General features: G+C 53.9%; 12 protein-coding genes across 12 annotated transcripts; 7 read left to right on the top strand and 5 right to left on the bottom strand.

Annotated features, from left to right (window-relative positions):
- K437DRAFT_54892 (uncharacterized protein) lies at positions 1-872 on the bottom strand. The gene is made up of 3 exons (XM_013384585.1): positions 836-872; positions 371-764; positions 1-135 (listed from the first exon to the last, which is right to left on the bottom strand). Exons 2-3 carry the CDS (start codon positions 641-643, stop codon positions 103-105), a joined length of 306 nt encoding a protein of 101 aa, XP_013240039.1. The 5' UTR covers positions 644-764; positions 836-872; the 3' UTR covers positions 1-102.
- Positions 873-1,058: 186 nt separating this feature from the next.
- On the top strand, positions 1,059-2,136 carry K437DRAFT_279781 (cysteine proteinase; the record flags this gene model as incomplete). The annotated part of the gene is made up of 4 exons (XM_013384586.1): positions 1,059-1,189; positions 1,271-1,598; positions 1,663-1,957; positions 2,018-2,136. 4 exons carry the CDS (start codon positions 1,059-1,061, stop codon positions 2,134-2,136), a joined length of 873 nt encoding a protein of 290 aa, XP_013240040.1.
- Positions 2,137-2,405: 269 nt separating this feature from the next.
- Positions 2,406-3,425, top strand: K437DRAFT_260120 (DnaJ-domain-containing protein). The gene is made up of 2 exons (XM_013384587.1): positions 2,406-2,655; positions 2,746-3,425. The coding sequence occupies exons 1-2, from the start codon at positions 2,560-2,562 to the stop codon at positions 3,169-3,171; spliced, it is 522 nt and encodes a 173-aa protein (XP_013240041.1). The 5' UTR covers positions 2,406-2,559; the 3' UTR covers positions 3,172-3,425.
- On the bottom strand, positions 3,234-4,593 carry K437DRAFT_260121 (uncharacterized protein). The gene has a single exon (XM_013384588.1). It carries the CDS (start codon positions 4,148-4,150, stop codon positions 3,332-3,334), a length of 819 nt encoding a protein of 272 aa, XP_013240042.1. The 5' UTR covers positions 4,151-4,593; the 3' UTR covers positions 3,234-3,331.
- A 184-nt stretch (positions 4,594-4,777) lies between these two features.
- Positions 4,778-5,314, top strand: K437DRAFT_229769 (uncharacterized protein; the record flags this gene model as incomplete). Its single annotated transcript, XM_013384589.1, has 3 exons — positions 4,778-4,895; positions 4,992-5,074; positions 5,153-5,314. The coding sequence occupies 3 exons, from the start codon at positions 4,778-4,780 to the stop codon at positions 5,312-5,314; spliced, it is 363 nt and encodes a 120-aa protein (XP_013240043.1).
- A 171-nt stretch (positions 5,315-5,485) lies between these two features.
- Positions 5,486-6,745, bottom strand: K437DRAFT_260122 (putative NADH-ubiquinone oxidoreductase 30.4 kDa subunit mitochondrial precursor). Its single transcript, XM_013384590.1, has 5 exons — positions 6,555-6,745; positions 6,327-6,431; positions 5,878-6,246; positions 5,673-5,805; positions 5,486-5,593 (listed from the first exon to the last, which is right to left on the bottom strand). The coding sequence occupies exons 1-5, from the start codon at positions 6,691-6,693 to the stop codon at positions 5,500-5,502; spliced, it is 840 nt and encodes a 279-aa protein (XP_013240044.1). The 5' UTR covers positions 6,694-6,745; the 3' UTR covers positions 5,486-5,499.
- Positions 6,746-7,047: 302 nt separating this feature from the next.
- K437DRAFT_265304 (uncharacterized protein) lies at positions 7,048-7,907 on the top strand (the record flags this gene model as incomplete). The annotated part of the gene is made up of 2 exons (XM_013384591.1): positions 7,048-7,320; positions 7,389-7,907. The coding sequence occupies 2 exons, from the start codon at positions 7,048-7,050 to the stop codon at positions 7,905-7,907; spliced, it is 792 nt and encodes a 263-aa protein (XP_013240045.1).
- A 530-nt stretch (positions 7,908-8,437) lies between these two features.
- On the bottom strand, positions 8,438-9,257 carry K437DRAFT_260124 (microsomal signal peptidase 12 kDa subunit). The gene is made up of 4 exons (XM_013384592.1): positions 9,097-9,257; positions 8,937-8,996; positions 8,767-8,853; positions 8,438-8,707 (listed from the first exon to the last, which is right to left on the bottom strand). Exons 1-4 carry the CDS (start codon positions 9,130-9,132, stop codon positions 8,618-8,620), a joined length of 273 nt encoding a protein of 90 aa, XP_013240046.1. The 5' UTR covers positions 9,133-9,257; the 3' UTR covers positions 8,438-8,617.
- Positions 9,258-9,505: 248 nt separating this feature from the next.
- Positions 9,506-12,905, top strand: K437DRAFT_260125 (uncharacterized protein). The gene is made up of 2 exons (XM_013384593.1): positions 9,506-12,253; positions 12,314-12,905. The coding sequence occupies exons 1-2, from the start codon at positions 9,577-9,579 to the stop codon at positions 12,856-12,858; spliced, it is 3,222 nt and encodes a 1,073-aa protein (XP_013240047.1). The 5' UTR covers positions 9,506-9,576; the 3' UTR covers positions 12,859-12,905.
- A 47-nt stretch (positions 12,906-12,952) lies between these two features.
- K437DRAFT_265306 (uncharacterized protein) lies at positions 12,953-16,939 on the bottom strand (the record flags this gene model as incomplete). Its single annotated transcript, XM_013384594.1, has 3 exons — positions 12,953-15,079; positions 15,143-16,332; positions 16,396-16,939. 3 exons carry the CDS (start codon positions 16,937-16,939, stop codon positions 12,953-12,955), a joined length of 3,861 nt encoding a protein of 1,286 aa, XP_013240048.1.
- A 2,293-nt stretch (positions 16,940-19,232) lies between these two features.
- Positions 19,233-19,760, top strand: K437DRAFT_210041 (PH domain-like protein; the record flags this gene model as incomplete). The annotated part of the gene is made up of 1 exon (XM_013384595.1): positions 19,233-19,760. A coding segment is annotated over one exon (528 nt), but the record flags the coding sequence as incomplete, so codon positions are not given.
- A 771-nt stretch (positions 19,761-20,531) lies between these two features.
- K437DRAFT_229749 (glycosyltransferase family 1 protein) lies at positions 20,532-22,652 on the top strand (the record flags this gene model as incomplete). The annotated part of the gene is made up of 3 exons (XM_013384596.1): positions 20,532-21,506; positions 21,564-21,728; positions 21,789-22,652. 3 exons carry the CDS (start codon positions 20,532-20,534, stop codon positions 22,650-22,652), a joined length of 2,004 nt encoding a protein of 667 aa, XP_013240050.1.
- Positions 22,653-23,048: the final 396 nt, after the last annotated feature.

The following is a 23,048-nucleotide window of genomic DNA, read 5'->3' on the forward strand; positions in this document are numbered from 1 at the left end:
ACGAGGACGAGGATGAAGACGAGGACGAGGATGAAGACGAGGACGAGGATGAAGACGAGGACGAGGACGAGGATGAAGACGAGGACGAAGATGGGCAGATTCTCATTTCCGGCCTGGGTGTCCATACCCATGCTCCTGTTGAGCTCTCAAACGAGATGAACCAGCAGTATGATGTGGCCGATGGTGACCTTGAGGATGTTGGCGAACCGGTCGACAGGGACCAGTTCGGGGTCGATTTTTCTCATGCGAGCGACGAAGACCACGAGTGTGATGGCGACGAGGACAAGGAAAACCAGTTTATGCGCACTCAAAATGATCAGCGTGAGCAAAGCTTACTTGTCAATGCTCAACCAGCACTCATCGATCTCACCGGAGAAGAAGACGATGAGGAGATTGAGAAAGAGGCAGGGCAGAATGAGTGGGAAGAACAGGATGGAGAGTCCGTCGAGGACAGAGACGAGGTCATTTTGCAGCCGCCGAGAATATACCGATGCCCATCGTCGGGTGCGTTGCGTGGTCCGCTGGCAGAAGCTCGCGCGGCAGAGCAGGACGCTCTCGGATCATTCCTGAAGAGACTGGAGCCATCCTCGTCAGCGCCAGAATGTGAAACGCGTGCATCCGCAGTGGACGCCATAGCCGTCATTGGCGCTCAGGCTCTGTATGGCAGATCGCCTGGGCCAGCCAAACATCTATTGAAGGGTGCGCTAAGAGCACATACCATAGGAAGAGGAGCGCCACGAAGAAAAAGAGATCCGATTGGGTATCTGGAGGTAAGGGCGAGCCCAAAATTGGTGGGGAGTGATTTAGAGCTTAGTCAAATCCGCTTGCTTCCCACTTGCAGCACAAGCAGATGGTGAAAGCAACGCGAAGGAAGCAGCAATCTCGAGAAAGCATCATCAACATACTCAAAACGTTGCAGCCAGGCAATAAATGGCACGCTCGAGCATACGCTGAAATGGTCGATGGCCTACAATTGCAAGCCAAGGTGCAACGACTCACGGACAAAGCTCGTGGCGCAGCTGACGTGAAGGATGAATCGGTATGTATACGTGATGATAATGCTCGAAATCTCCTTCGTGTTCACGCTTTTGCCTTCACAGTACTACCAACGAAAAGTTGTCGAGCGTCACTTGCTCAGAGAGCGCGATGCACGCAGTAGCATCGGTCCCTCCAAGTGGAAGCAATCGGAGTATGAACGCTTGAAAAAAGAGCGCAAAGCCAGGGAGAGAGCGGTCCGCGGTGTTTTGGGACGCAAGCCTTTTCCTTCCAGCTTGACGGATGAGCAAGAAGCCACTGTCGATAATGCTTTCTCCAAACGAGGTGTTGTGTCAACCATCACCGGGGCCGAAGTCAACCACTCGGATCTCGCCAAGCTCCGTCCGCGGCAGTGGCTCAACGACGAATCCATTAATTTCCATGGGCTGCTAGTTCTGAACAGATCCAAGCAGGCATTCGAGGAACGTGAGAAGGCCCTCAAAGCTGGTAAGAAACCAGACGTACAGTGGCGAGCATTTTGGGATATACACTTTTTCAATTCGTTCTTCTATGCCAAGCTGGAGAAGGCCGGCTACAGCGCTGTCAAGCGGTGGACTCGCAAAGTGAGCAAGCGTACTGGTACATCTCGTCGCAAGTTTCGCTAACAAAGAAATGTTCTCCTTTCAGGTTCACCTCTTCAGTAAAGACATTGTGTTGTTCCCAGTCAATTTGGGCAACGCGCACTGGGTGACCGGTGCCATCAACTTTCGACTGAAGCGGATCGAGTATTACGACTCGATGCACACATCGAACAGATCATTCTTTCTCGTCATGCGCGAGTATCTCGAGGAGGAGTCTTTGGATAAGAGAAAGACGGAGATGGACTGGACCGGGTGGCAAGATTACACACCTACCGATTTTCCTTACCAGTCGAATGGCTATGACTGCGGCGTCTTTACCATCTCCACTATCGAGCAACTCAGTCGTCGGGACCCACTAATACCTATGCTGACACCCCTTTTGGAGGACAATCGCAATATAGCGAGAGATGGCGCAGCGGAGGACGACGAGGACTATGCCTGGAATTTTACCGAGCGAAACATGCCGTATCTACGCAGGCGCACGGTGTATGAAATCGTCAAGAAGCAGTTGCTTGAATAGCCTAATTTAATCCAGCTTGCACCCTGCATGGCATCCCTCAATATCATTGACTTACACGAGATGTCCGTTGGAAGGTGTCCTGCCATTCGGGATAAGCGGTTAAGGCCTCCAAAACACAAGCTACAGGTACAGATGCGAGTTTTTGTGAAGGCTTGCGAATATAACGAAATGGGAGGCAACAAAAACATAGATGCTCGCAAAACATACTTCTTACCATTTTTGAACATCGCGGCTTCAGCGGGTCTCTTCACTTTCCCTCGGTGTCGGCCAGCATGTGGCGTCGTCTTGATGATCAGTTTGTGCACGATGATTCCTTAGTCCGTTTGAGAGTATCCTCTGCCCTGTGCAAAGACTCGGTGGGAAGCACTCCTGAATGCGCACAGCGTACGTGCCTGCTTGAACTGCATCCGTAGGGTCAGACGCATGAAGGATGACCTGTCACTGTACAGCATTCTTGGCGTGAGGCAAGATGCGTCCCTCAAGGAGATACGGGCAAGTTACTTCGTCCAAGTGAGACAGGTGAGTCTCGCCCTCCCATTGGTACTCCCGTCCTCCCTTTGTACACAATGAAAACGCCGACGCATTTGAAATATGCTTCCCCCTCTACAGCACCACCCTGACAAGCTCGCTGCTGTCCACGATGCTACAATCTCAACCACACGGGGCTCGTCCGAATCAGACGAGCGCATCCGGGTTTTGAATCATGCATACGAAGTCTTGAGTAACGTTCAACTCAGAGCTGCCTACGATGCATCGGTTCGTCAAGCTCGGGAAAACCAAGCCGCAGAAGCGACTACATCAAAGATCCGGATAGCCGGCGAAATCGATATCGAGCTTTTTGAAGTGCTGTTGCCTGAAGGACGTCCCATGGATCAACAAGAAGCCGCTGATGATCAAAGCGAGAGGTGTGATGCGTCGTTTAGTCATCCGTGCCGGTGCGGCGGCAACTTTGTCGTCTCATGGCAACAGCTCGAGAGCGGACTCGATACGATTGCCTGCCAAGGCTGTTCCGAGGCCATCAGGATCAAGTTTTAACCCGTCGATGGCTTCAGGACTGTAACAATTTCCCGCAATTTCGTCTGATGTCCGACTTGAAATGCGTTTCCAATGCCAGTGGTTTAGGCAACCATTAATCTGTACTACAAGCACGCCGTTGGTGGCTGTTTTTGAACTGCCTGGGGGTGATCCAGCATGCTCAGGACCCTCGTCCCATGGCCTTTTCCATGCGTCGGACGGCACTGGCCCACCATCTGAGACTCTCATAACGCATCGCGGGGCCCAGTCCTTGGAACAAGCCTTTGACCAACGCCCTGTTGTAGGCCTTGTGTCGTGACGAGTTCGCACTGAGCCAAGCCGTGTAGAAAGGGGCCAATCCGTCTGATTTTAATTGTTGCTGCTTCTGCGTGACAGAGGCGATCACGAGGCTTGAAGAGCCTTTTGAAAGTGTCTGACTGATCGCATCACCGCCTGAAGAGCTCTCAGCAGAGGATGGACTGGTCACAGTAGCTGAGGCTGTAAGAAGAGTAGGGTCGAGATGTTCGGCTCCGTGGGACCGGGAAGCGACCGTTTCAGGCGCTTCAAGCTGGAATTGATACTCCTTGAGAGAGCATTGAAAGCGCAGATTATTATCGGTCCAAAATCGTTGGTGAAAAGCATCTTGCCTGATCTTTCGCAATTTGTGCTCCAGCTCGGCCGTTTCGAGCCTCTCGAGGAGACGATGAAAGTACTGCGAATGAGGTCGACGTGTACCTATCCGAGACGCCGTTCCATTTGGGCCGGAGGTGAAGACCTGTGGCTTGGATAGGGAAGAAGTTGTCTTGCTAGCGAATGAGGAAAACTCTGACAGAGAATAAGGATGTGTTGCGAGCGGCCGGAATTGTGAGTCTTGGAGCCTTTGCCTTGCATCCACTGCGGCTGGGCGATCTATTGATGGCCCTGCACTTTCCTCCTCTTCGAAAGCCGATCCATACTTGACCGGTCGGAGATTGCTGATTAGGTCAGGAGGGCCGACCATGTCTGCACCGGCTCGGGGTGCAAAACGCGCAACTCTTGAACGTGCCCGCAGGCTGGTTGGGTCGGGTCCCACACCCTCTGATGAGCTGTTCACAGAAGACCTCTGGCCTGTCTGCGCCTTTCCGGGATTGCTTTGGTCCAGCAAATGGGACAGAGTGCTCAGCTGCCGAGCAAATTCGCAAGCGCAGACCTGGAGTGTGGCTCGCGGTCGTTGGCCACTAGGCACCAAGCTCTGCCGCGCAAGCGCCGAACACGCACTCATCGTAAGCCGTCGTTGGTGAACTCAAGTGCTGCTCAATTGACGTTTCGAGTAGAATCAAGAAGTTGGCCGAAGGGGCTGAAAGCTGGGGTGTGTATGATGCACAAAATCTAAAGACAGAACCTGAAAGCAATCGACGAGTGAAATTAAGGGTTGACCTTTTGACGAATGACATTGCGTGTTCGTGACAACTTCGTCTCCACAATGCCTCACAACCTTACTCTTTTGACAACCATCGCAAGTGACGACATGCCTAATCGTCTTGAGATGCTACGCAGGGCTGCTCAAAGTTACAGGTTTCACATGCACAACAGTCAAGAGCCCTGCAGGACGGGGCATTCTTCTACAAGACTCGGTGGAAAGTAGGCTATGGCCGGCAGGATTAAGCGCTTCGCGGGGTCGGGCGACGCGAAGCTCACGTTGGAGCACTTCCTCCTTCGCGCGCAAGGTATTTCACTGTACAGACGTTTCATTCGGGCAACAAGAGGTGCGTGTGTGTTGCGGATCTGAAGGTGTCCGTTTCATGTACCTCCATGCTCGAACGCATGCGTATGCTCATATCCGGTATCTGCTCATGAACCAGACATCCACAACCCTGATGCTCGGTTAGAGACCATCGCCTGGATTCGCAGCGATTTTGACCGGACGAAGTTGGAAACAGACTTAGTAAGCTTGCACGGCTTCTGCGCAAAACCACGCCTGTCCTGATCCAACTCCATTGCCTTCGGTAAAAACGCGCCGCAGGAACGAATCAAAGACTTCCTCATTTTAGGGCAGCGGCAGCTTAAGCAACTTCAGGCTCCTTGGCAGCTGACAAGTGCTGGCCGCGGTGGCAGCGGCGGCGATTATGTAAAACTCAGAGGGAGGCGAAAAGTTGAAGGGATCAATGACAATGCAAATGCATAACTCAACGCCGCTGAAGAAGGTCTCGTTGGAAGGATCTAATGGTTTGCTACCTCCGTGTGCCAAAATCGAACCTCGAACCCGACACCGAAAGAAGCAAGTTCACATGTCTCGATGCAGTTTGCTTACTGACGGGACCACAGCAAGGTGGATTCTGTTGAATCACATCTATTCTTCCGCCAAAAGCCTTACAACTTATCGCCCTTCTCGGGCTTTGGGGGAGTAAGGGTGTACTCCTTCGGTTTGTAGGACTGTCCCTCGCCCACTTGCTCCCATGGCGAGCTGCGAGTTTAAACAAGCGGATCGAATCAGTACACTGGCCGCAGCGGACATGCCTCGAGCTTGATCTTCTCTGACTCACTTGGCCTCAAAGTTGCGGAATGCCTGGGTGAGTTGTAGAGGCTCGCTGACCACCCGCTTCTTCTCTTCGTCGTATCGGACTTCCGAGTATCCAGTCAAGGGGAAGTCTTTTCGAAGCGGATGTCCCTCAAAGCCTAAAAGGACGGGAAGAGCATAGATAGGCTAAGTGACCCAACCTCGCATGCCCAATTCATCTGTGCACGTACCATAGTCAGTAAGGATTCTCCTGAGGTCCGGGTGTCCGAGGAAGAAGACGCCGAAGAGGTCATAAACTTCGCGCTCATACCAGTCAGCTGCTCTGTAGACAGCTGTGGCGCTAGGCACTGGCGTGACCTCATCCGCATATGTCTTGACCCTGATTCTGGCATTGTACTTGATGCTTAGCAAGTGGTAGACGATTTCGAAACGCTGCGATCGCGTTGGAAAGTCCACGCCTGAGACGTCGACCAGCGATCTAAATTGGCACTGCGTGTGGTCTCGCAGGAACGTGAGCGTGGGAACGACAGAAGAAGGAGCCACATAGAGAGTGAGCTCGTCCTTGACGACTGAGAACTGCTGGATGTGCTTTGGAAGGCCTGTCAAATGCAGAGCCGAAGAAAACGTGCATTAGGCCGCATGTCGTCGCAGAGCTTCGCATGCATGATAAAGCACTTACATGAAACAATGTAGCTGCCGTAATCGGTGAGCGGCAGTCGCACAGCCGCGTACTTCTCGGCCTCGTTCACGCCAGCTGATTCTGGGAAAGGAGACACTGGGTTGACTGAGAGTGTGACGATCGCAAAGCACAGGAAACAAGGTCATCGTCAGCGGACATTCTACTTTCGTTCAGATTACAAGAAATCCAAGCTCTCCGGAAGTGGTCCTATCAGCCCATGCTACTCACCTCGGTCACCACCGGCTGGCAGAGGGCGTCTGACGATGCTGCTGGTTGCGAGATTCCTTCGAGCGCCAGCCGCGGCCGAGGTCACCGCAGACGAGCGCGGCAACGCTCTCGCCAAGATAGACCTTGCTGCTCCGGACATGTTGGCTTGCAACCCCCGATCAATTTGGTGACGTTGGATGACTTTGTGTCTTAAGCGAGTATGCGGAGCTTCTGCTTGGAAGACATTGAAGTGTGCTCACTGATCGTCCTCGAGCACTCGCATCATAGCAATGAGAGCAGGCAAAGGTTGGCGTAGGCACGCGCTGGGGCAACCTGGGGCGGGATTTACAAGGCAAATGCACCTTTGAGGCTTTTGCCCAGCATGTTCCAGCTCGCGTAAGAAGCTCACGTTGGCCAGACTACAACTACCTTTGACCACCGACGTATATCAGCATGACCCGTCTTCCATTAGCTTTGTCGAAATATTGATCACAGGGACCATTACTAGCGCAACATGTCTTCAGCACTAGTACTTGCAAATGGCGGCAGCAGCAACGAGGCTGGCCCTAGCCGCCCCAGCCTGCAACGGCAGTCGACCCCTCCCTATCGCTCATCACTTCTTCCCTTCACCGACGCGCTGCCGTATTACGACCAAGATCTGGAGCAAGATGCTTCATTAAGAGCGCGGATAGACCGAGAGATACGCAGGGAAATGGAAGGTACGGATCTGGCTACCAATAAGACTATTGAAGACCGGATAGGACCCGCCTTTGACTTCTCTGAAAACGTAAGCAGACTGCGGTATGGGTCTTTGACTACATACGTATTGAACCTGCCTTCCTTTCCCTTTATTAGCTCTCAAAGTTAGTAGAACAGGAGATGGAACGAGTCTTGCGGAGAGAACCGCCTGCGGCAGGAGGCCTCGATATGTCGCGCTACACGCTGCCATCACCTCCCGAAGGGGAAGAAGACTCTGAACTCGCATGGGACGGCGCATTACGCAACTCTTCAACTCAATTAGCGCTGCAAGAGTTTCGCATGAGCAACATCGAGCTGCTCAAGGCATATGGAGCAAATGCTTGGCGCTTGCACAACTTTCAGCAGGAAGCCATGTTGCGTTCCATCGACTCCTTCAACGACGCTGCGCGCGCACGAACCACAGGCATCAATCGGAAGCGCAAAGAGTTGCAGACACGAGCAGGTGGAGAAAAACTCAATAGCCTGCAGAATAAATGGGCGGAACTCATCAGCAGCAACTTGCAAGTAGAGGTCGCAAACATCACATCGGCTCACGAGGTCGAGGTGCTCCGGCTAAAGCGCCAGAAGCTGGAGAAGGAGCTGGAGGCGCTGGATCGCGAGGAACTGAAAGGCTAATCCATGATATTTCTTGCGTGCGTCTCTTTTCTTTGCTATGCTGACCCAGAATCTGCTCAGTATGAACTTGGACGGCCATTGAATTACCCGAACTTCCAGGACACGCTTCCCTTCATTGGGTTCGTGGAGACGGCTAGCTACTTGCACTTTATGCTATGGCTATGCCAGTCCCTGGGCTGCCCTTCCTCTTTAGAGACAAGGGCAGAACACGTTCGCAGATCAATCCAAATTGCAGCCTTTGAGTATATTCCTTCCGCTCTTTACGGATGTGGATATAATTAGGCTTGCGCACATCTCGTCCACACAGAGTGCATTCCTCGTATAGCCCCGTAATAAAAAGGCGCGTCCTTCGTTTAATTGCTTTCGTATGTTCAACTGAATGTCAAGCGACGTCCCCAAAACATGCAGTGTCGCACACAGTGGTTTGGAAGAGGTGCTGACTACGCCTTCTACTTTGACCTCATGGCCCAAGCGTGGTGCACGCTGAAATTAAATGTCTCATTGCCTGGGAGTCACAGGCTGGACGCTGGCATGGTCGATGTCGGAGTAATATAAGTGACTCTGTGCTACAAGCTTAGATCATCCTGGTATACCTGATTGCCGTGACTGCACCGTACGGACGACTACAAGCTAAGTGTGAGGCTGAGCGTATCACTGCAGACGATTCGCATACCCCGACCCTTGTTTCCTTTCTGTCCCCTTGCCTGCCATCATTGTGTCTTCTTTTCGTTTCCTTTCGGACCATCAGATAGCCACATGGTATCGTGGCGATTGTACATGGGCCATGGTGGGATGCAGATCTGCAGCCGAGGTCACTGTCAGAGGTGCTCTTGAAGGGAACGTGCAACACGCAGCTCACAATCATCGTAACAACAAAGAAGAACGTGTAGATATAGAGAGTGAGCGCTAATGATTGGAGCAACCAGCCGACGATGAAGGCTGCTACCTGTTGTCGGACGCGTGACAGAGATCCAATCATATATTCAGCACACACCGGGAAGGTGGGAGCCTTCCCCTGGGCGCCCTCACCGCTGCAAAAACGAGCGACTCTTGCTGTATCCGGTCACTGAGTCTCTGCCCCCGAAAGTCCTGTCATGATGGGAGAATAACATGACGTCGGTCAGTTGTCAGCACTCTCCGAACCCAAGGCCTTCATCTTCAACAGAGGGCAGGTCCAGCGGCCACCCACAATCTTGCCCTCCAACCGCTTGGAAATTGCATCCATCTTAGCTCTCTTGCTGGCTTGTCCCAGGAGGATCTCCGTTTAATTATTTGCAAGAAACTCTCTGTCAGTGACGATAAGGCATTGAAGCTGGCCTACCTGGGAAGTTCTCCACGTCTCCAATGCACCATTCTAAATTGGTCCTGAGGTTGAAGCGGCGCGATGGGCTCCACTGGCGCGTTGCAAGTGAGCATGGAACGCAAACAACACGGCGAGATGGCATCGGGGTGAGCAACCCTAACAAATTGTGCATGTAGGTTACATAAGCGAATTTTGAATGGATTCGCAGAAACCCGAAGGCGTTTAGGGCAACGTCGTTCATGTTCCAAGATCGGCCTCGATCGCATTCTTTGTGAGGCATTTAGAGCATCGGACGCATCAGGTTCTCTTCTGACAGACAATTGTAGATACAACGAGTATTACAAGTTGGCTGAGGAGACCCCAATCATGCTTGTCAGCAAGCTGGACACCGAGCGCCAGGAGGCGTTCCGAGCATCTATTTTTCTTTCGCTCGATGACGGTGAGCGCAACAGCCGTACCGACGGTGGCGAAAGCTCACCGTTCGATACACTGCTGGCTCAACAGAGGCTACAATCCGTAGCTGCGGCTATAAACACGTTCATAGAGGCATGCTGCATGGATCCGCCACCAGATGGAGCCGGTGGTTACATATGGAACCGTGATGTGCTGCGCGTTCGAGCGTCTTACCCCGATCGCGCCAAGCGCCCTCGTGCGACCGAAGGAGTGCAACTGGAGCAATGGGGACAGCTGTCCATCTATCAGCGCACTGGTGGTGCGCTCGAGGATGTCCAACTTTCTACATTCATCATGCGTCAACTTACGCTGCGCCTCGCGTCACTTCAGTTGGCAATCAGCGTTTCGGATGAAGACGGTCAATTCCTTTTGATCGATGCTGCAGACCATCTGGACGACTGGATTACCCCGGAGAATGCTGAAGGACGCGTTTGGATTTACGAGGGACGTTTGCACATTATCACCCCTTCTGCAGAAAAGGTGGCGCGAGATGAATACGGGTACGGTGACGATGGCATGATTTCGAAAGGCAAAAGCAAGACGGGAGAATCGGGCGCAAAAGGCGATGCAGGACCAGAAGAAGAAACTCAGCGGGTCCTTCCTTTGGCTCTTGGCCAAGCAATTGTGCGAAATCCATCCATTCCGACACTTGCATCGTCACTTGTCGAATCCACCGCTTTTGAAGCTCTCGCAGACTTTCCTACCTCCGCGTACGATCAAGTCCACATGACTCTGGCATGCTTGCCCGAAAGCGCCGCGCGCGTACTCCAACATGATCCACAGCTCATCGCCCTAGCAGCTGAGGCGCTGCTCACCAGAGACACATTAAGCGCAAGGGCGGCAGGCAAGATGGAGCAATTTCTCGGCGGCGCAACACCTTTCATACCTCCAAACCTTGGTGCCGCAACTTCAGCGCACACCCCTGGCGTGCCATCTTGTCGGATCGTGCTCACACGAATCCAAATGACAAAGCGCATCTACTCAGCGCTCACTACAGAGAACTATCTTCCGCCCAAAGTATTCGGTCGCAGCTGGCAGACGATTGTTGAGGAATATCAAGCCAGGCTTTTCTCACAAAATGCCGGCAAGGCAGAGGGGACCCTTGCCACGGATCCAGGCCTGGACCTGGGCCGGTGGCTCGATCTGGGTACAAAGATCGCCTGTGGTATGGAGATGCTATATGCTGAAAGCAGGTCAAAAAGCACAGCCAAACGCGCGTATCCTCGAAGGAACGACGGCGAGGACATTCAAATAAATCTGGACGTGTCACTTGAAGCATCAGCCCCATCTCCTTGCATGGAAGCCCCAGCGCGTGATGCATACTCAAAGTTTGTGTCATCACTCCGAAAAATTGGCTACTTTAACAATGAGCTCGAAGGGAGTGCGCGATGGAGGCAGCTAGAGCACGTAGCACTTCAAGAATGGTCCCGACAGCTCCAGGGCAGCGTAGCTACCAAGGAGTACGAAGAGCTCGATCATGACGGCGAGAACACGCTGGCAGGTATCGCGCAGCGCATGGACAAAGTGCTAGCGGACTCTAGGGCGGTGACTTTGATCGATCTTTCCAGCGAGCCCCATGCAAAGCTGGTGGCACTCGAGGATGACATCGCTTGGCTGTATCTGCAGTCACATCAGGACGATGGGGAGGGCTCGGTCCAGGCCGAAGACTTGGACCAAGACGAGGCAGAACGCTATGCAGCCAAGCAGCTCGCGGCTTTCAGTGTCAAGATGGAAGAGTTTTTGGACCGCAAAGGCGACCATCGCGGTGCGCGATTCTCAGATGAGGATTTTGCTGATGGGGATAGCGACGAGGACAGCAACGAAGATTTAGAGTTTTCAGACGAGGGGAGCAGCTCCAATGGAAAAGACATAGACATGCAGAAAGTCGAAAGGCAGGCTGCCCGTGCTGACGAGGAGGCTCGCGCCGAGGCGAGATTGCGGCTTCAAGCAATGTCCAGTGAGCAGAGGACGGAGGCCATGGAAAGTCTCGTCAAAGGGATTGAAGCCGGGTCATGGGGGGCGTTAAAAGGCGGATCTCAGCCAGCGGATGCGTCACGAGCGCCGCAGGCAGAAATGGCCATCACTGATGGAGATACTGGCGAGTCATACACTACAGGGTCGATCAAGCCTCTTTCAGCGGAGGAGATGGCAGCACTTTTCCCGATAAATGGCCACGCCAGGCCGATCTCAGAGTATCCATCACAGCCCCGGCTCGAACCTCACGTTAGCCAGTCTCAAGACGTTACAAACACGACTGCGGAACCATCTCCCCCAAAGGGACAAGAAGTCCGTGATAAAGTCAACGGCCTGCGCTCATTATTGCGTCAAGCGCAGCACTTTGAAGGGGATTCAGACTCGGAGGAAAGCATGCTGGATGCAGAGGATGCAGGAGACTCGAAGGCGGATCGATTGAACAGGGCCAAATGGCTCGACGTAGGTTCAGAAGATGAGCTGCCAGATAGCGATAAGGTCGACGAAGAAGTCGAAATGGAGGGCGAGATGGACGACTTCATTAAGTTTGCCACAGAGGCTCTGGGGCTCAGCAAGGCACAGTATGACCGCATTATCAGCGAGCGCGAAGCTAGAGGTGGTGAGTGAATACGTGACGTGGACATTTGAACAGTATGCCGATTTCATTATCATCCAGCAGCTTTTGTCCCTTCTTCAAGTGCAACATCTGCATCCCCAATTGAGCATGCTTTACCACCGGCCGGGAGCGCCAAAGGGAAGGACAAGATCTCTGCGAGTGAGCGTCAAGGCCGGCCTCTCAAAACATTCGAGGAGGTCATGGATGCAATGGATGCCGAATTGGGTCATGCAAAGACCTCTGGTAGCCAATCAAGCACCGCTCCGTCTACCCAATCTACAGTTACAAAACATACTAAGCGTCACCAACCCGAGGTGGCATCACGGCGAGGCGTGACATCCGCTCCACCGCCGAACTTGTACGACGGTGATGAGACCGATAGTGATGACGAACTGAGTGCGCAAGACCAGGAACTGATCCAGAAGCTCACCAGCTCTAGAGCCGATTTTTCTGGGCTCGCGCCTGGAGCCGATGAGCCCATGTTGCAGATCAACATGATCCAGAATTTTCTTGAAAGTTACAAGGCTCAGGGTGGTACCGCCGGTCCAGTGTCCAACCTGGCTGGTCGAATGGGGATCAGTCCACTGCCGTTAGATGCGGAGCATTGATTTGCCATTGTAACGCTAGGATGAATGCATGCAGTGCAATGTGACATGATCGTGCAATCCATTCTGATTCTCTGGATAAGGCTGTAATGGCCTCTTAAGCCGAATGCATCCAGGTACTGACAGGCGTGAATGCCATATCGTGTCCGTCGAGACCGTCGGCAATACTATCAACAACTTTGCTCTTGTCCGGAACAACCAGTCGCAGTGGCTTGGCAGAGAAGTGCGACACTTTACGTGCATGCGACTTGATGGTGCCAGCATGCCGTAGTCCGCCGTCCGCGTTGCCAATGACCACGTCATCTGAGGACGGCTCGCTGTCGTCACCGCTTTCTCCGATAACGACATCGCGTTCGGTCTGCGTTGAATCGCTCACAGGCCGTGTGGGCAATTGATCGCCGTTAGCAAACGTTATCGAGGGCGAATCCCAAAACGCACTTGAAGGAGGTCGATGCTCGAGTGTCACTCGTCGGTGAGCGCGGGAAAGGTGATCGATCTGTTCAAGGAGTCCTTCCGGGAGCAAGGGCACCGGCCTCCATGAGGCGCCAGCGCCAAAGCCATGCCCCGTAGGGTACAGGCTCTGCCGACTACTAGCGCTGGACCTAGTGTTCGAAGAAGACGCTACACTCTCGGTGTCCTCTTCTCTGCGACGCCCGCTAGATTGAGACCCATCCATGCCTGGTATTCGAGGACTGGTAGGAAGTGACGACCGCAGCGAGGCCGGATTGAAGCGTGAACTCAGAGCATGCAGGCTTTTCAAGCTCGGAGTGCCAGTTCCGTTGAAGTGGCCCCGTCCAAAGTTGAAAGCATCGCCAGGGCTGACCGTGAGTGCCTCACTTCCTGTAGGAAGCGCGAAAGGGAGCATTTCCCGGCTGTTCAGTGCCTCACCAGCGGTGGAATCGCTATCCCGGACACGCTCAGAGAGAGCAACTACCTCTCCATTGGGTCCTGGTCGACCGAGAGGTGTCCACGATGGCATGTAGTCTGCCATGCTGTTGCCGGGCTCAAAGAGAGCGTCGATGGACATTTGTGCATGTCGCGCAGCCCGCTCCTCGTCTGTCATTTCGGTATCTTCAGCGCTCCTTAGCGTCAGGTCTGCCAACTCGGCATCGTTGGTACCAGCCATGTCCACATCGGGGTCGCCGCGTGGGTTCTGTTGTGTAGCCGTCCCAGACCGGAAATGTCCACTGCCATGGCTTTGCCTTTCGCCCCGCTGCCACCGTTGATATGCAGTAGTTAGCGAGCGCATCCAGTCTTCGTGCAGCTGCAACAAGTACTGCGAGCACTCCTCGCTCATGCGTGTCTCGTTGACTTCATACCGATAATCTCGCACCGTTCGGCGGAGCTGCAGAGGGTTAAGAGCCCGCAAATTCTGCATAGTAGTAATGAGCGCATCGAAATCGAGAAGTGCACTCTGACACTGCAACCAGGAGACCAGCTGGGATAGCGGCGCGAGGTGTTGATGAACAATGGCGAGAGGCAGCGCATTGTTGCGGGCCCAATCTTCCAGGGCACTGACGTTGAGGCGGATCTGCATCGCCTTTGAACGGCACAGATACTTTTTGTTTGCGAGGATACGATTGAAAAGCTCGCAGCCAACCCAAAAAATGATTTGGGAGAGCACCTGGACGATGATGGCGGGATTGATTTCGTAAAGCTGCATGACTTGGAGCGTGGATGTCAATAGTGAGGTGACTGTTCTGGGCGAAGGATATGCAAGAAGATCATCGGCAGTTGCATTGTACGACGCCTCTCGAACGCTCAATAGATTCAGCTCAGAGGGAGCCCTCTTGCTAGGAGATGATGAAGCTGCCTTTTGCTGCGAGATGGAAAGCCCGTTTGTAGCCGGTGTAGTTGGCCCTCTAGGACTGTTGCTGCCGCTGAAAATCTGGCTGAGAGGTCGTCGCTGGGGACTGGATGACCCCATGTTTTTGACACTTCCAGCAAGGTTCTTCATAAAGTTCCAGTCCCCTTCAAAACGCGCTTCTGACGTCCCTGGCAAGGACTCGTATTCCAGCATGGCGGTATCGAGGACGTTGTCTATCCTTCGTTCAGCATCACGAATGATGAAGACATAGATCTCGTTAATGAGGTCGGTCAAAAGCCCCTGGTACTCCTCTGCCATTTCAGAGCTGCTCAATGTCGCATCGACAAGAAAGTAATGGAGCAGAAGAGTCGTGTTGGACATCCAGAATACCAGCCAGACCATGTCCATTTGATGTTCCTAGATGAAGAGGTTGTTCGTCAATGTCGGTGCAAGCGCGCAGTGAGCTGGCGTTCGACTTACATAGATGGAGTCCTCAATCTGGTTGATCGCTGTCTTCATGAGCTCGTCTAGAAGACCGGGACCTTCAAATGCACAGGCGTACCTTGCGCAGAGGAAGAGCACATTGGCTGGCATTGCTCTTGCGGTCCAGGGTGCTCTGACTGGCCGGGCATTCTTCACGAGGAGATCCTTCAAAAGTGGGAGATCTGCAGATGCAAAGACAAGCATCTGATCGTGTCTGACCTTTTCGAAGTCAAACTCTTCCAAAAGGGGATCAGCCCCCACTTCAATTGCTCCACATCCGGAGGCAAGAGCGGATTGCACAAGCCTGGCCTTGGCTGCTGGTCGATGTGCCTTGCGCAGACGCCGTGGCTGCTGACTGCGGCCGGGCGCACTCGATAGAGGAGCCATAGGCGGCGTTGGAGGCGGATTACCCACAAGAGACTCAAAGTCGACGGAAAGCATGGTGGCGATATCCAGGAGTGCCCGTTTACGCCCCTCTGCCAGCTCACGAGCTCGCAACTCCTGCTCTGCGAGTTGGACGCGTTCCGATCGATCCAGCAAGCGTCGTGTACCTGCGGAGGCCAAACTTGTCGTCCGTCGGTGCGATGATGGCTGATCAGACTCCGAGTCACAGTCTCGCAACCCTGCCAGTCTGATGTGGGCTGATGTCCCTGATTCCGCCTCTGAAGACGAGACTGCTGACATGGGTGAAATGGGCCTCTCGTCTGTGGCTTGGCTGGAGCCAAGGAGACTTCCTGCTGCTAGCGTTCGGGCAGGGGTGGGAGCATTGCTTCCAACACTGCTCTTAGTGAGACCTTCACTATTGTTGATCCGCAAGCCATGCAGTCCCTCCACCTCTACATTGCATTCCAGCATCGACCTTCGTTTCTCCTTTGCTGCAGCCTTCTGATGTTCTAGAATCATGTCCGCAATCACTTCACGATCTGAGTTGCGGTGAGCTGTAGCAGGTGAGCTCGAATGCTGTCGACTCGACGACGCCACTGTGTAAAAAGACGATGCGAATCGATCTGCGGTGCTCATAGCATTATTGTCGATAGACAGCTGTTCTGATGCCACAGAAAGGATAAAATCTTCGCAAGACGTGCCTTTGTGACTACGCGCTTCGGGGTCGGCTCCCCGGGAAAGGAGAAACGCGACGAGGGGAACATTCGAGCTGTTTGCTGCCCACATGAGCGGCGTCCACCCACCTAGATGAACATGAGAGACAGGCCTCAGCTACGATCCCCACGAAGTACCTTGAGAAGACTCACATGCGTCTCTTTCATTGACGTCGGCGCCTTCTCGGATCAGTAAGCGCACAGCTTCCAGATTGCCAGAGCTGGACGCCAACACAACGGGGCCCACGCCATCGTCATCGCGAATCTTGGAGAAGTCGACACATGGAGAGCGTTCTGCCTCCGATGGATGCGTCCCAGGAGAATTTTTCGCTGCAAGTTTCGCAACAGTGGTCGGCAGAAATGTCCATGCTGGGGACCCAGGCTGTACAATCCATGTCAGCACATCCGTGTCACCCATTCCGGCGGCTCGGAGTAATGCTTTGGATAAACGCGCACGCTTTTCATCGTGTGACATTTCATCGTCCGGAAGGGCAGCCAGGGATAATAAAAAGTCGACCGAAGGACACAGGTCGAGAATCGGATCCCGAATCTGCAGTTTCTTCAAGGTGGCAGATAAGGTGGTCGAGGATGTCACTTCGGCCAGCTGAGCAGACAGCTCGACAGCTGTCGCTACGGGGTCGACTGTGAGATCGGTTGGCAGGTCCATATTGAGAGACCATGTAGACTTCCTCGGCATGTGCTGATGCTGGATACTTCCTGGACCGGGATTGCAAGAGCTCTTCCCGAAAAGAAGCCTGAGCAGGAACTGCGCTGGGCTCGTGCACAAATTGCAATCACGCTCTGTGTGTCGCTCTGCTCGCTGTATGCTGGCGGTCCTGTCCGGGCGCCGCCATAACCGCCTGGTCCGCTTGCAGCACCTGTACCTGTGCTGGACTTGATCCCGGATGTAATGGGGGTATTGCAAATCCGTTGGGCCTGACCTCGACTGGGGTGTACTTTGTGTTGTTTGGATTAGTCGCAACTTTGATTAGCGTGATAGGCGATGTGGGTCATTTGAGAGAATTTTGGCGCGTCGTCGTCATCCTGGCCGCGTCTCTCTCAGCAGCAACAACACAACGACCCTCGTACCATACACAACTCATATTAATCTCGGCATGTTGATCAGCGCAGCGAGTCTTAGCTCTAGCTGGTGACCTCGTTGAGATTGCGTGTGAGGGGCAATCAGCACTCTGGCCCGTTCGGAAGTAGCATCGAAGTGATGTGCCTCCTTCAGGCTTGGCCCTTGGAAGAGATGGGCCGGATATCTTTCGCGTAACCACGCTTCGAGCTACTGAAACGCCTTGCAGCAGTCCAACCCCCCAAGCGTCGCCCCTTCCATTCTGCCTTTCGGTTCCAAAGTCAGAGACAATCTACGCCATGATGTCTTCAACGCCTGCCCTCGCGACGAACTCGCGAGGAGAGGCTGGAAAATGTGCGCTGTCGCAATCTCTAGGCCACTTGCAGGGCGCCTCATCATCTTGTTCGACTCAGCCAAACATTACGGAAATATCGTCTGACAGCAACTCTCAGTGCATGGATCCTCCACAAGAACTCGAGCTTGATGGAAAGGTGCATCGGCGTTGCGTAGTGTCTGCTCTCGGGTATCTCCCGCGCGAGGACGTGGACCCTAGGTCCCACGAGCTTCCACATATCATTTATCTTGGTGAGAAACATGCCGCTGCACCTACTGGACGCAGCAATCTGGGCCATTCCAATCCCCCTTCCAATTCTCCACTTCGGTCTCGTCTTCTGGGTATTGCCCCCTCTGCGATCTCTTCGGGGGAACCTGACCCGATGTTTTCCCCATCGACGTCGTCCCCGGCAGGCTCTGATGTCTTGCCAGCCGACTCCGCAACCTCATCGGCTTTGCCTGTGCACGCCAACCTGCCGAGGTCGCGATCGCGCGATTCTGGTCATCCACGTCCTTCTGCCACCAGGCGTTTCTCTCTTCCTGTGGCTAACGCGTCATTCTCAAGCGGCAAGACCCATGAAACGATATCGAGTCAAAGTCAATTGAACAGCCGAACTGCCAGCTATCGAAATGATCGGCCTAACTTCGCCGGCTCCTCGCAGGGTGCGCGACCGTCTTCACTACAGGCTCAATCTCCGGCATCGGAAGACGTTCCTGATTACTTCCCCCACTCTTCCACTTTGGAAGATTCTTTTTCGGACGATGAAGAGCGAAACGAGTGGAGCACAGAAGGGGCGGCCGCAATGGGGCAAACGCAGACGCTCATGCAGATGCTCAGCATGGTTGGCACATCTCTCATGGAGGCAGAAAGGGATGGACTGTTGGAAAGCTCGGTCGAAGACGAGGGGGATGATCCGTTCCTGCTCGCCAAGCTTTTCTCTCCGCACCTGCACGGCGCAGACGATGGGGGAGCAGCAAATGCCCTAAGCGGAGACAGATATTTGGCAAGAGCTGAGAAACCTCCGCTCAGGTCGGTCATGTCCAAGACAATCAGTTCTCTCCTTTTAGCAGACATTCCTCCGGACGATCAATGTGCGTGTTGCTTGAGCCCAATGCTCTGGCCAGTAAGATACATATTGACTCGTTGCTTGCATTGTCCTTCCCTTTTACCCCAGCAGCAACACCGATTGGTGGCTCTACACCCCTTTACTCCTCAATGGCTACGATACCCCAAGCTGCCCGGCAGCACCTCGTAGCAGGGCAACAGTCGTCTCTGGCACATACCCAACAGCCTTCAGATGCTCCGAAGGAGATTGCATCTTCCGCTTCCTCTTCAATGGCGTCATCCCTCGCCTCTTTGCGTTCCATTGGCGGCGAGGACGACAACTTACTGGGCGCGTCCATGCACGCCATTTCGAGCGCATTCATTGTACACCAGGAAAGCTCAGACCAGCCAGTTGCGCCTGCTCCCAGCAAGCAAAAGGAAGGAATCGAGACGCAGGGTGAAGGGGGGTCGATTCCAGTGCAATCTCTTTCTACATCGCAGCTCTTGCGCACTCACCGCTCTCACCGCGACCATTTGTCGACCAAAGTGCGCGAGCTATTCAATCTCTCTGAAGGCGAAACCGTTCAGAGCTGCCATCCCTGCTGGCTGTTCCGCACAATATTGCTGCGCGGTTACGTCTACTTTACGAACTCATACCTTTGCTTTTACGCCTACCTGCCGTCGAAAGGAAATCGCGCGACCCGGGCCGGGCCACTAATGAAACGAACGCGTCGCACAATGCGCTTCAGCAAACACTGGGCAGTTCTAAGGGGCAATGCATTGAGCTGGTACGAGTCGAACAAGGACCCCTACTTTCCGCAAGGGCACATCGATCTGCGGACCGTTCAGGATGTCTCTTCTGTTGCGGGTGACGGAAAAGGCAAAGAATCTCAATTCACAGTTGAGACGCCGGAGAGAACATTTCTCTTTTCTGCGCCGTCAAATGACAGCCGAGACGTATGGGTGCAGGCGATCCTCAAGGCCGTATTTCGGGCCCGCAACGATGGGGACAGCGTACGCATCGGCATTCCTTTCGAGACGATCCTGGATGTCGAGGAGTCGTCTAGCTCTTCGCTCGATTCTTCCAGTGTGGGCACCCCAGCCGCTGAACCTGCCAAAGGTCGTCAGGGAAGGCAAGGTGATCCTCTTGCAGGTGGAATGGGTGACATGGTCGCTATCAAAGTGGTCGAAGGTGGCACCGACTTTGCCCTTGATGAATTCCATTTCCTGAACTTTGGCCCACGGCGCGATTGTTTTCTGTCTGATCTCAAACGCGTCGTCGCCGAGATGGCTGGTCGGCAGATGGCAAGGAGAGTTGCAGATGTCAGTGTCCACAGTCAATCAGTCAACAAGATGTCGAGTGAGCATGGCGATGCCCTTTCTACTACCGTGACTCGTCGTCAGATTGATCCGGGATACCCTCCATCGTCGAGCGCGGATACGATACTACCGATAATCCCTCTCTCTGAGCGGCGAGAGCGTGAAAGCAGTCGCCATCCAGTGCCCAGAGGGGGAATTCTGCAGGCAGTTCCAAGCTGGATCTCTCGAGGCTCCAGCGAAGCAAGCCGGTTACTCATGCAGGCTCCGGCTGCAGGCTCAAAATTTGGCGCTGCAGTGCTTGGGAGCATCAGCGGTGCAGAGCGGCAAGCGCGCCGAGTCTCGGAGATTTGGAATGCATCTTCTGCGCAAGCGATTCGAGGCGTTCCATCCATGGCAGTAGGGTTGGCAAATGACGAGCAAGTTGACTCGCAGCCCATGGCACCGTCCACTCAGAGCAACGAAGAGCAGCTTTATCGAACGACATTTCCACTCGCTCGCGCCGACAGGCTGTTGATGACAGCCCAAAGCTCTCTATACCGCGTCCTTCCGACAAAGGGCCTGCTGTTCATATCTGATCGACACATCTGCTTCCGCTCATCTGGGCTAGCAACTCGCACTATGGGTCGGACGCTCATGATGCTGCCCATCGGCGATGTCATTACCGTGGCTCGGCATCGGGCGTTCCAACCAGGCCAGCACGGACTCATCGTTGTCGTGCGAGGGCACGAAGAGGTCTTTCTCGAATTTTCTTCCGTGGACCTTCGCAATGAGTGCTGTGAGCGGTTGGAGCAAATGCTGGAGGAAGCCCTCATGCGGCCCACTGCCGACATCAGCATTGGGAAGCAAGACGATCTCATTCTGAAAGACCTCAGCGACAAGCTAGAAGCCACGTCAATTTCGACATCCCTACCGTCCTCCAGCTCTTCTGATGCCGATACACAGGATTGGGAGAGCGGCAGCGTTAGCGCATCCATGTTCAAGTCTCAGTCCTCAGACTTTCTCTCCTTTTTGCCGAAACAACCATTGCACATCACCATGCTCAGCATCGGCTCTCGCGGCGATGTACAGCCTTACATTGCGTTGGCCAAAGCACTCATGGCGGACGGCCACCGTGTGCGCATAGCGACCCATGATGAATTTTCGGCCTGGATCGAAGGACACAACATCGAGTTCAGTGCAGTCGGCGGCGATCCGGCCGAGCTCATGCGTATTTGCGAGCAGAATGGCACGTTCACAGTGGGCTTTGTTCGCGAAGGCCTGCTCAAATTCAGAGGCTGGCTCGACGACTTGCTGCTCTCTAGCTGGCGTGCATGCCATGGAACAGATGTGATTATCGAGAGTCCCAGCGCCATTGCGGGGATCCACGTCGCCGAGGCTATGCAGATTCCCTACTTTCGCGCATTCACCATGCCGTGGACGCGAACACGTGCGTACCCGCATGCTTTCGCTGTGCCGCACAGCAAGGCTGGTGGCAGCTACAATTACATTGTAAGTGCTAACAGAGTGGAATGACTTGCCCGTTGGCTGACGCTTCTTGCACGAAAGTCCTACGTCATTTTTGACCAAGTATTCTGGCGCGCTGCATCCAGGCAGATCAACCGCTGGCGTCAAGAGACGCTCAGGCTTAAGTCGACGACGTACGATCTTCTTGAGCAGCACAAAGTGCCCTTCTTGTACAATTTTAGCCCAAACCTTGTTCCGAAGCCTTTGGTGAGTCTCAAATGTGACACAATGATGGTATATTTCGAGCTGACGTCGTTCTGCGCGCAGGACTGGTACGAATGGATTCACGTCACTGGTTTTTGGTTCCTTGACAACCCGGGCGAGACATCAGGGCGGTCTTGGGCTGCACCAGATGACCTTGTCGCCTTCATCAACACGACAAAGGCGCAGAAGCGAAAGCTTGTGTATATCGGGTGGGGTTCAATCGTCGTCTCTAACGCGGCTGCCATGGATGAATGTGTCGGTGAAGCGGTGCGAAAAAGCGGTGTTTGTGCGATCGTCTCGCGCGGCTGGTCTGATCGATTGTCGGAGAACAAGGGCACACCGTCCGAAGCATTCTCGTCCCCCGACATCTTTCGAGTCGACTCGGTTCCCCACGACTGGCTGTTCCCGCAGCTTGATGCAGCTTGTCACCATGGTGGTGCTGGGACATTGGGAGCAAGCCTCCGCGCAGGGCTCCCAACCATCATCAAACCATACTTTGGCGATCAGTTCTTCTGGGGTCAGCAGGTGGAAAGCTTGGGAGTGGGGACATGTGTCAAAGAGTGCACCGCTGAGAACCTTGCGGCTGCGCTCCGCAAGGCCACGCAAGATGTGCGCCAGATAGAGCGCGCGCGCCAACTGGGAGAGCGCATTCGATCAGAGAATGGGGTCCAAGCCGCTGTCACTGCTTTCTACCGCGAGCTCGAGTACGCGCGCAGCTTAATCAAGACCGATAGTCGCTTGCACACGACTAATTCTGAGGTCCAAGCCTCTAACACTGTTGATGGGGCGAGCCCTTCGCAACCTCACGCCGAAGAGCTCCATGAGCGTTCGAGTCGCGCGATCGACGCAATCAACACTCCCAGCAACCGACCCCGCTCTACGCGATCTTCATCTGCAGACTCGAATTGGTCGATCTTGTCACCTTAACCCTTGTTGTTGAGAGAGTTCGACTGTAGCATATGTATACGCAAGCATTCGAACACGTTAAACCACGACGCAAATGCGAATGAAATGCGACGCGTTGATCTTTGGTTAGCATCCTGAACCCACGTTGACAGAATGGTGAATACGTTACGATGAAAGTTACGACCATCCCGCTCAAATGGAGGCCGCCCGTTCTCGTGCTGGCTTGCGCTCCTATGGCTGAGGCTATCGAAGGAAGGGCTTAGAATCGACCAGCGAAGACGTTTCCGAAAGCTAAACATTGGCGGAATGACCAACCCGTGGACCAGATTCGGCTTGGACACTGAGGTAGTGGTGTGGTAGGAGCGTTAGCAGATGCTATAGATTCAGACCACTATTGAAAAAGCACATTTTGACCTT

This window comes from Tilletiaria anomala (assembly GCF_000711695.1).
Source record: "Tilletiaria anomala UBC 951 chromosome Unknown K437scaffold_169, whole genome shotgun sequence".
Lineage (NCBI taxonomy): Eukaryota > Fungi > Basidiomycota > Exobasidiomycetes > Georgefischeriales > Tilletiariaceae > Tilletiaria > Tilletiaria anomala.

Bases quoted from the DNA above. Each gene is read 5' to 3' on its own strand.
- K437DRAFT_54892 (XM_013384585.1), bottom strand. From the start codon at position 643: ATGACGGCTATGGCGTCCACTGCGGATGCACGCGTTTCACATTCTGGC. The intron at 136-370 runs GTGAGATCGATG...AGAGCTCAACAG, and splicing joins CCTCATCGTCTTCTTCTCCG to GAGCATGGGTATGGACACCC.
- K437DRAFT_260120 (XM_013384587.1), top strand. From the start codon at position 2,560: ATGAAGGATGACCTGTCACTGTACAGCATTCTTGGCGTGAGGCAAGAT. The intron at 2,656-2,745 runs GTGAGTCTCGCC...CCCCCTCTACAG, and splicing joins ACTTCGTCCAAGTGAGACAG to CACCACCCTGACAAGCTCGC.
- K437DRAFT_260121 (XM_013384588.1), bottom strand. From the start codon at position 4,150: ATGGTCGGCCCTCCTGACCTAATCAGCAATCTCCGACCGGTCAAGTAT.
- K437DRAFT_260122 (XM_013384590.1), bottom strand. From the start codon at position 6,693: ATGTCCGGAGCAGCAAGGTCTATCTTGGCGAGAGCGTTGCCGCGCTCG. The intron at 5,806-5,877 runs GTACGTGCACAG...CCGTCCTTTTAG, and splicing joins GAGAATCCTTACTGACTATG to GCTTTGAGGGACATCCGCTT. The intron at 5,594-5,672 runs GTGAGTCAGAGA...TTAAACTCGCAG, and splicing joins TTCCGCAACTTTGAGGCCAA to CTCGCCATGGGAGCAAGTGG.
- K437DRAFT_260124 (XM_013384592.1), bottom strand. From the start codon at position 9,132: ATGGATGCAATTTCCAAGCGGTTGGAGGGCAAGATT. The intron at 8,997-9,096 runs GTGGGTGGCCGC...CCATCATGACAG, and splicing joins AGCGGTTGGAGGGCAAGATT to GACTTTCGGGGGCAGAGACT. The intron at 8,708-8,766 runs GTGAGCTGCGTG...CCTCGGCTGCAG, and splicing joins TCTTTGTTGTTACGATGATT to ATCTGCATCCCACCATGGCC.
- K437DRAFT_260125 (XM_013384593.1), top strand. From the start codon at position 9,577: ATGCTTGTCAGCAAGCTGGACACCGAGCGCCAGGAGGCGTTCCGAGCA. The intron at 12,254-12,313 runs GTGAGTGAATAC...ATCATCCAGCAG, and splicing joins CGAGCGCGAAGCTAGAGGTG to CTTTTGTCCCTTCTTCAAGT.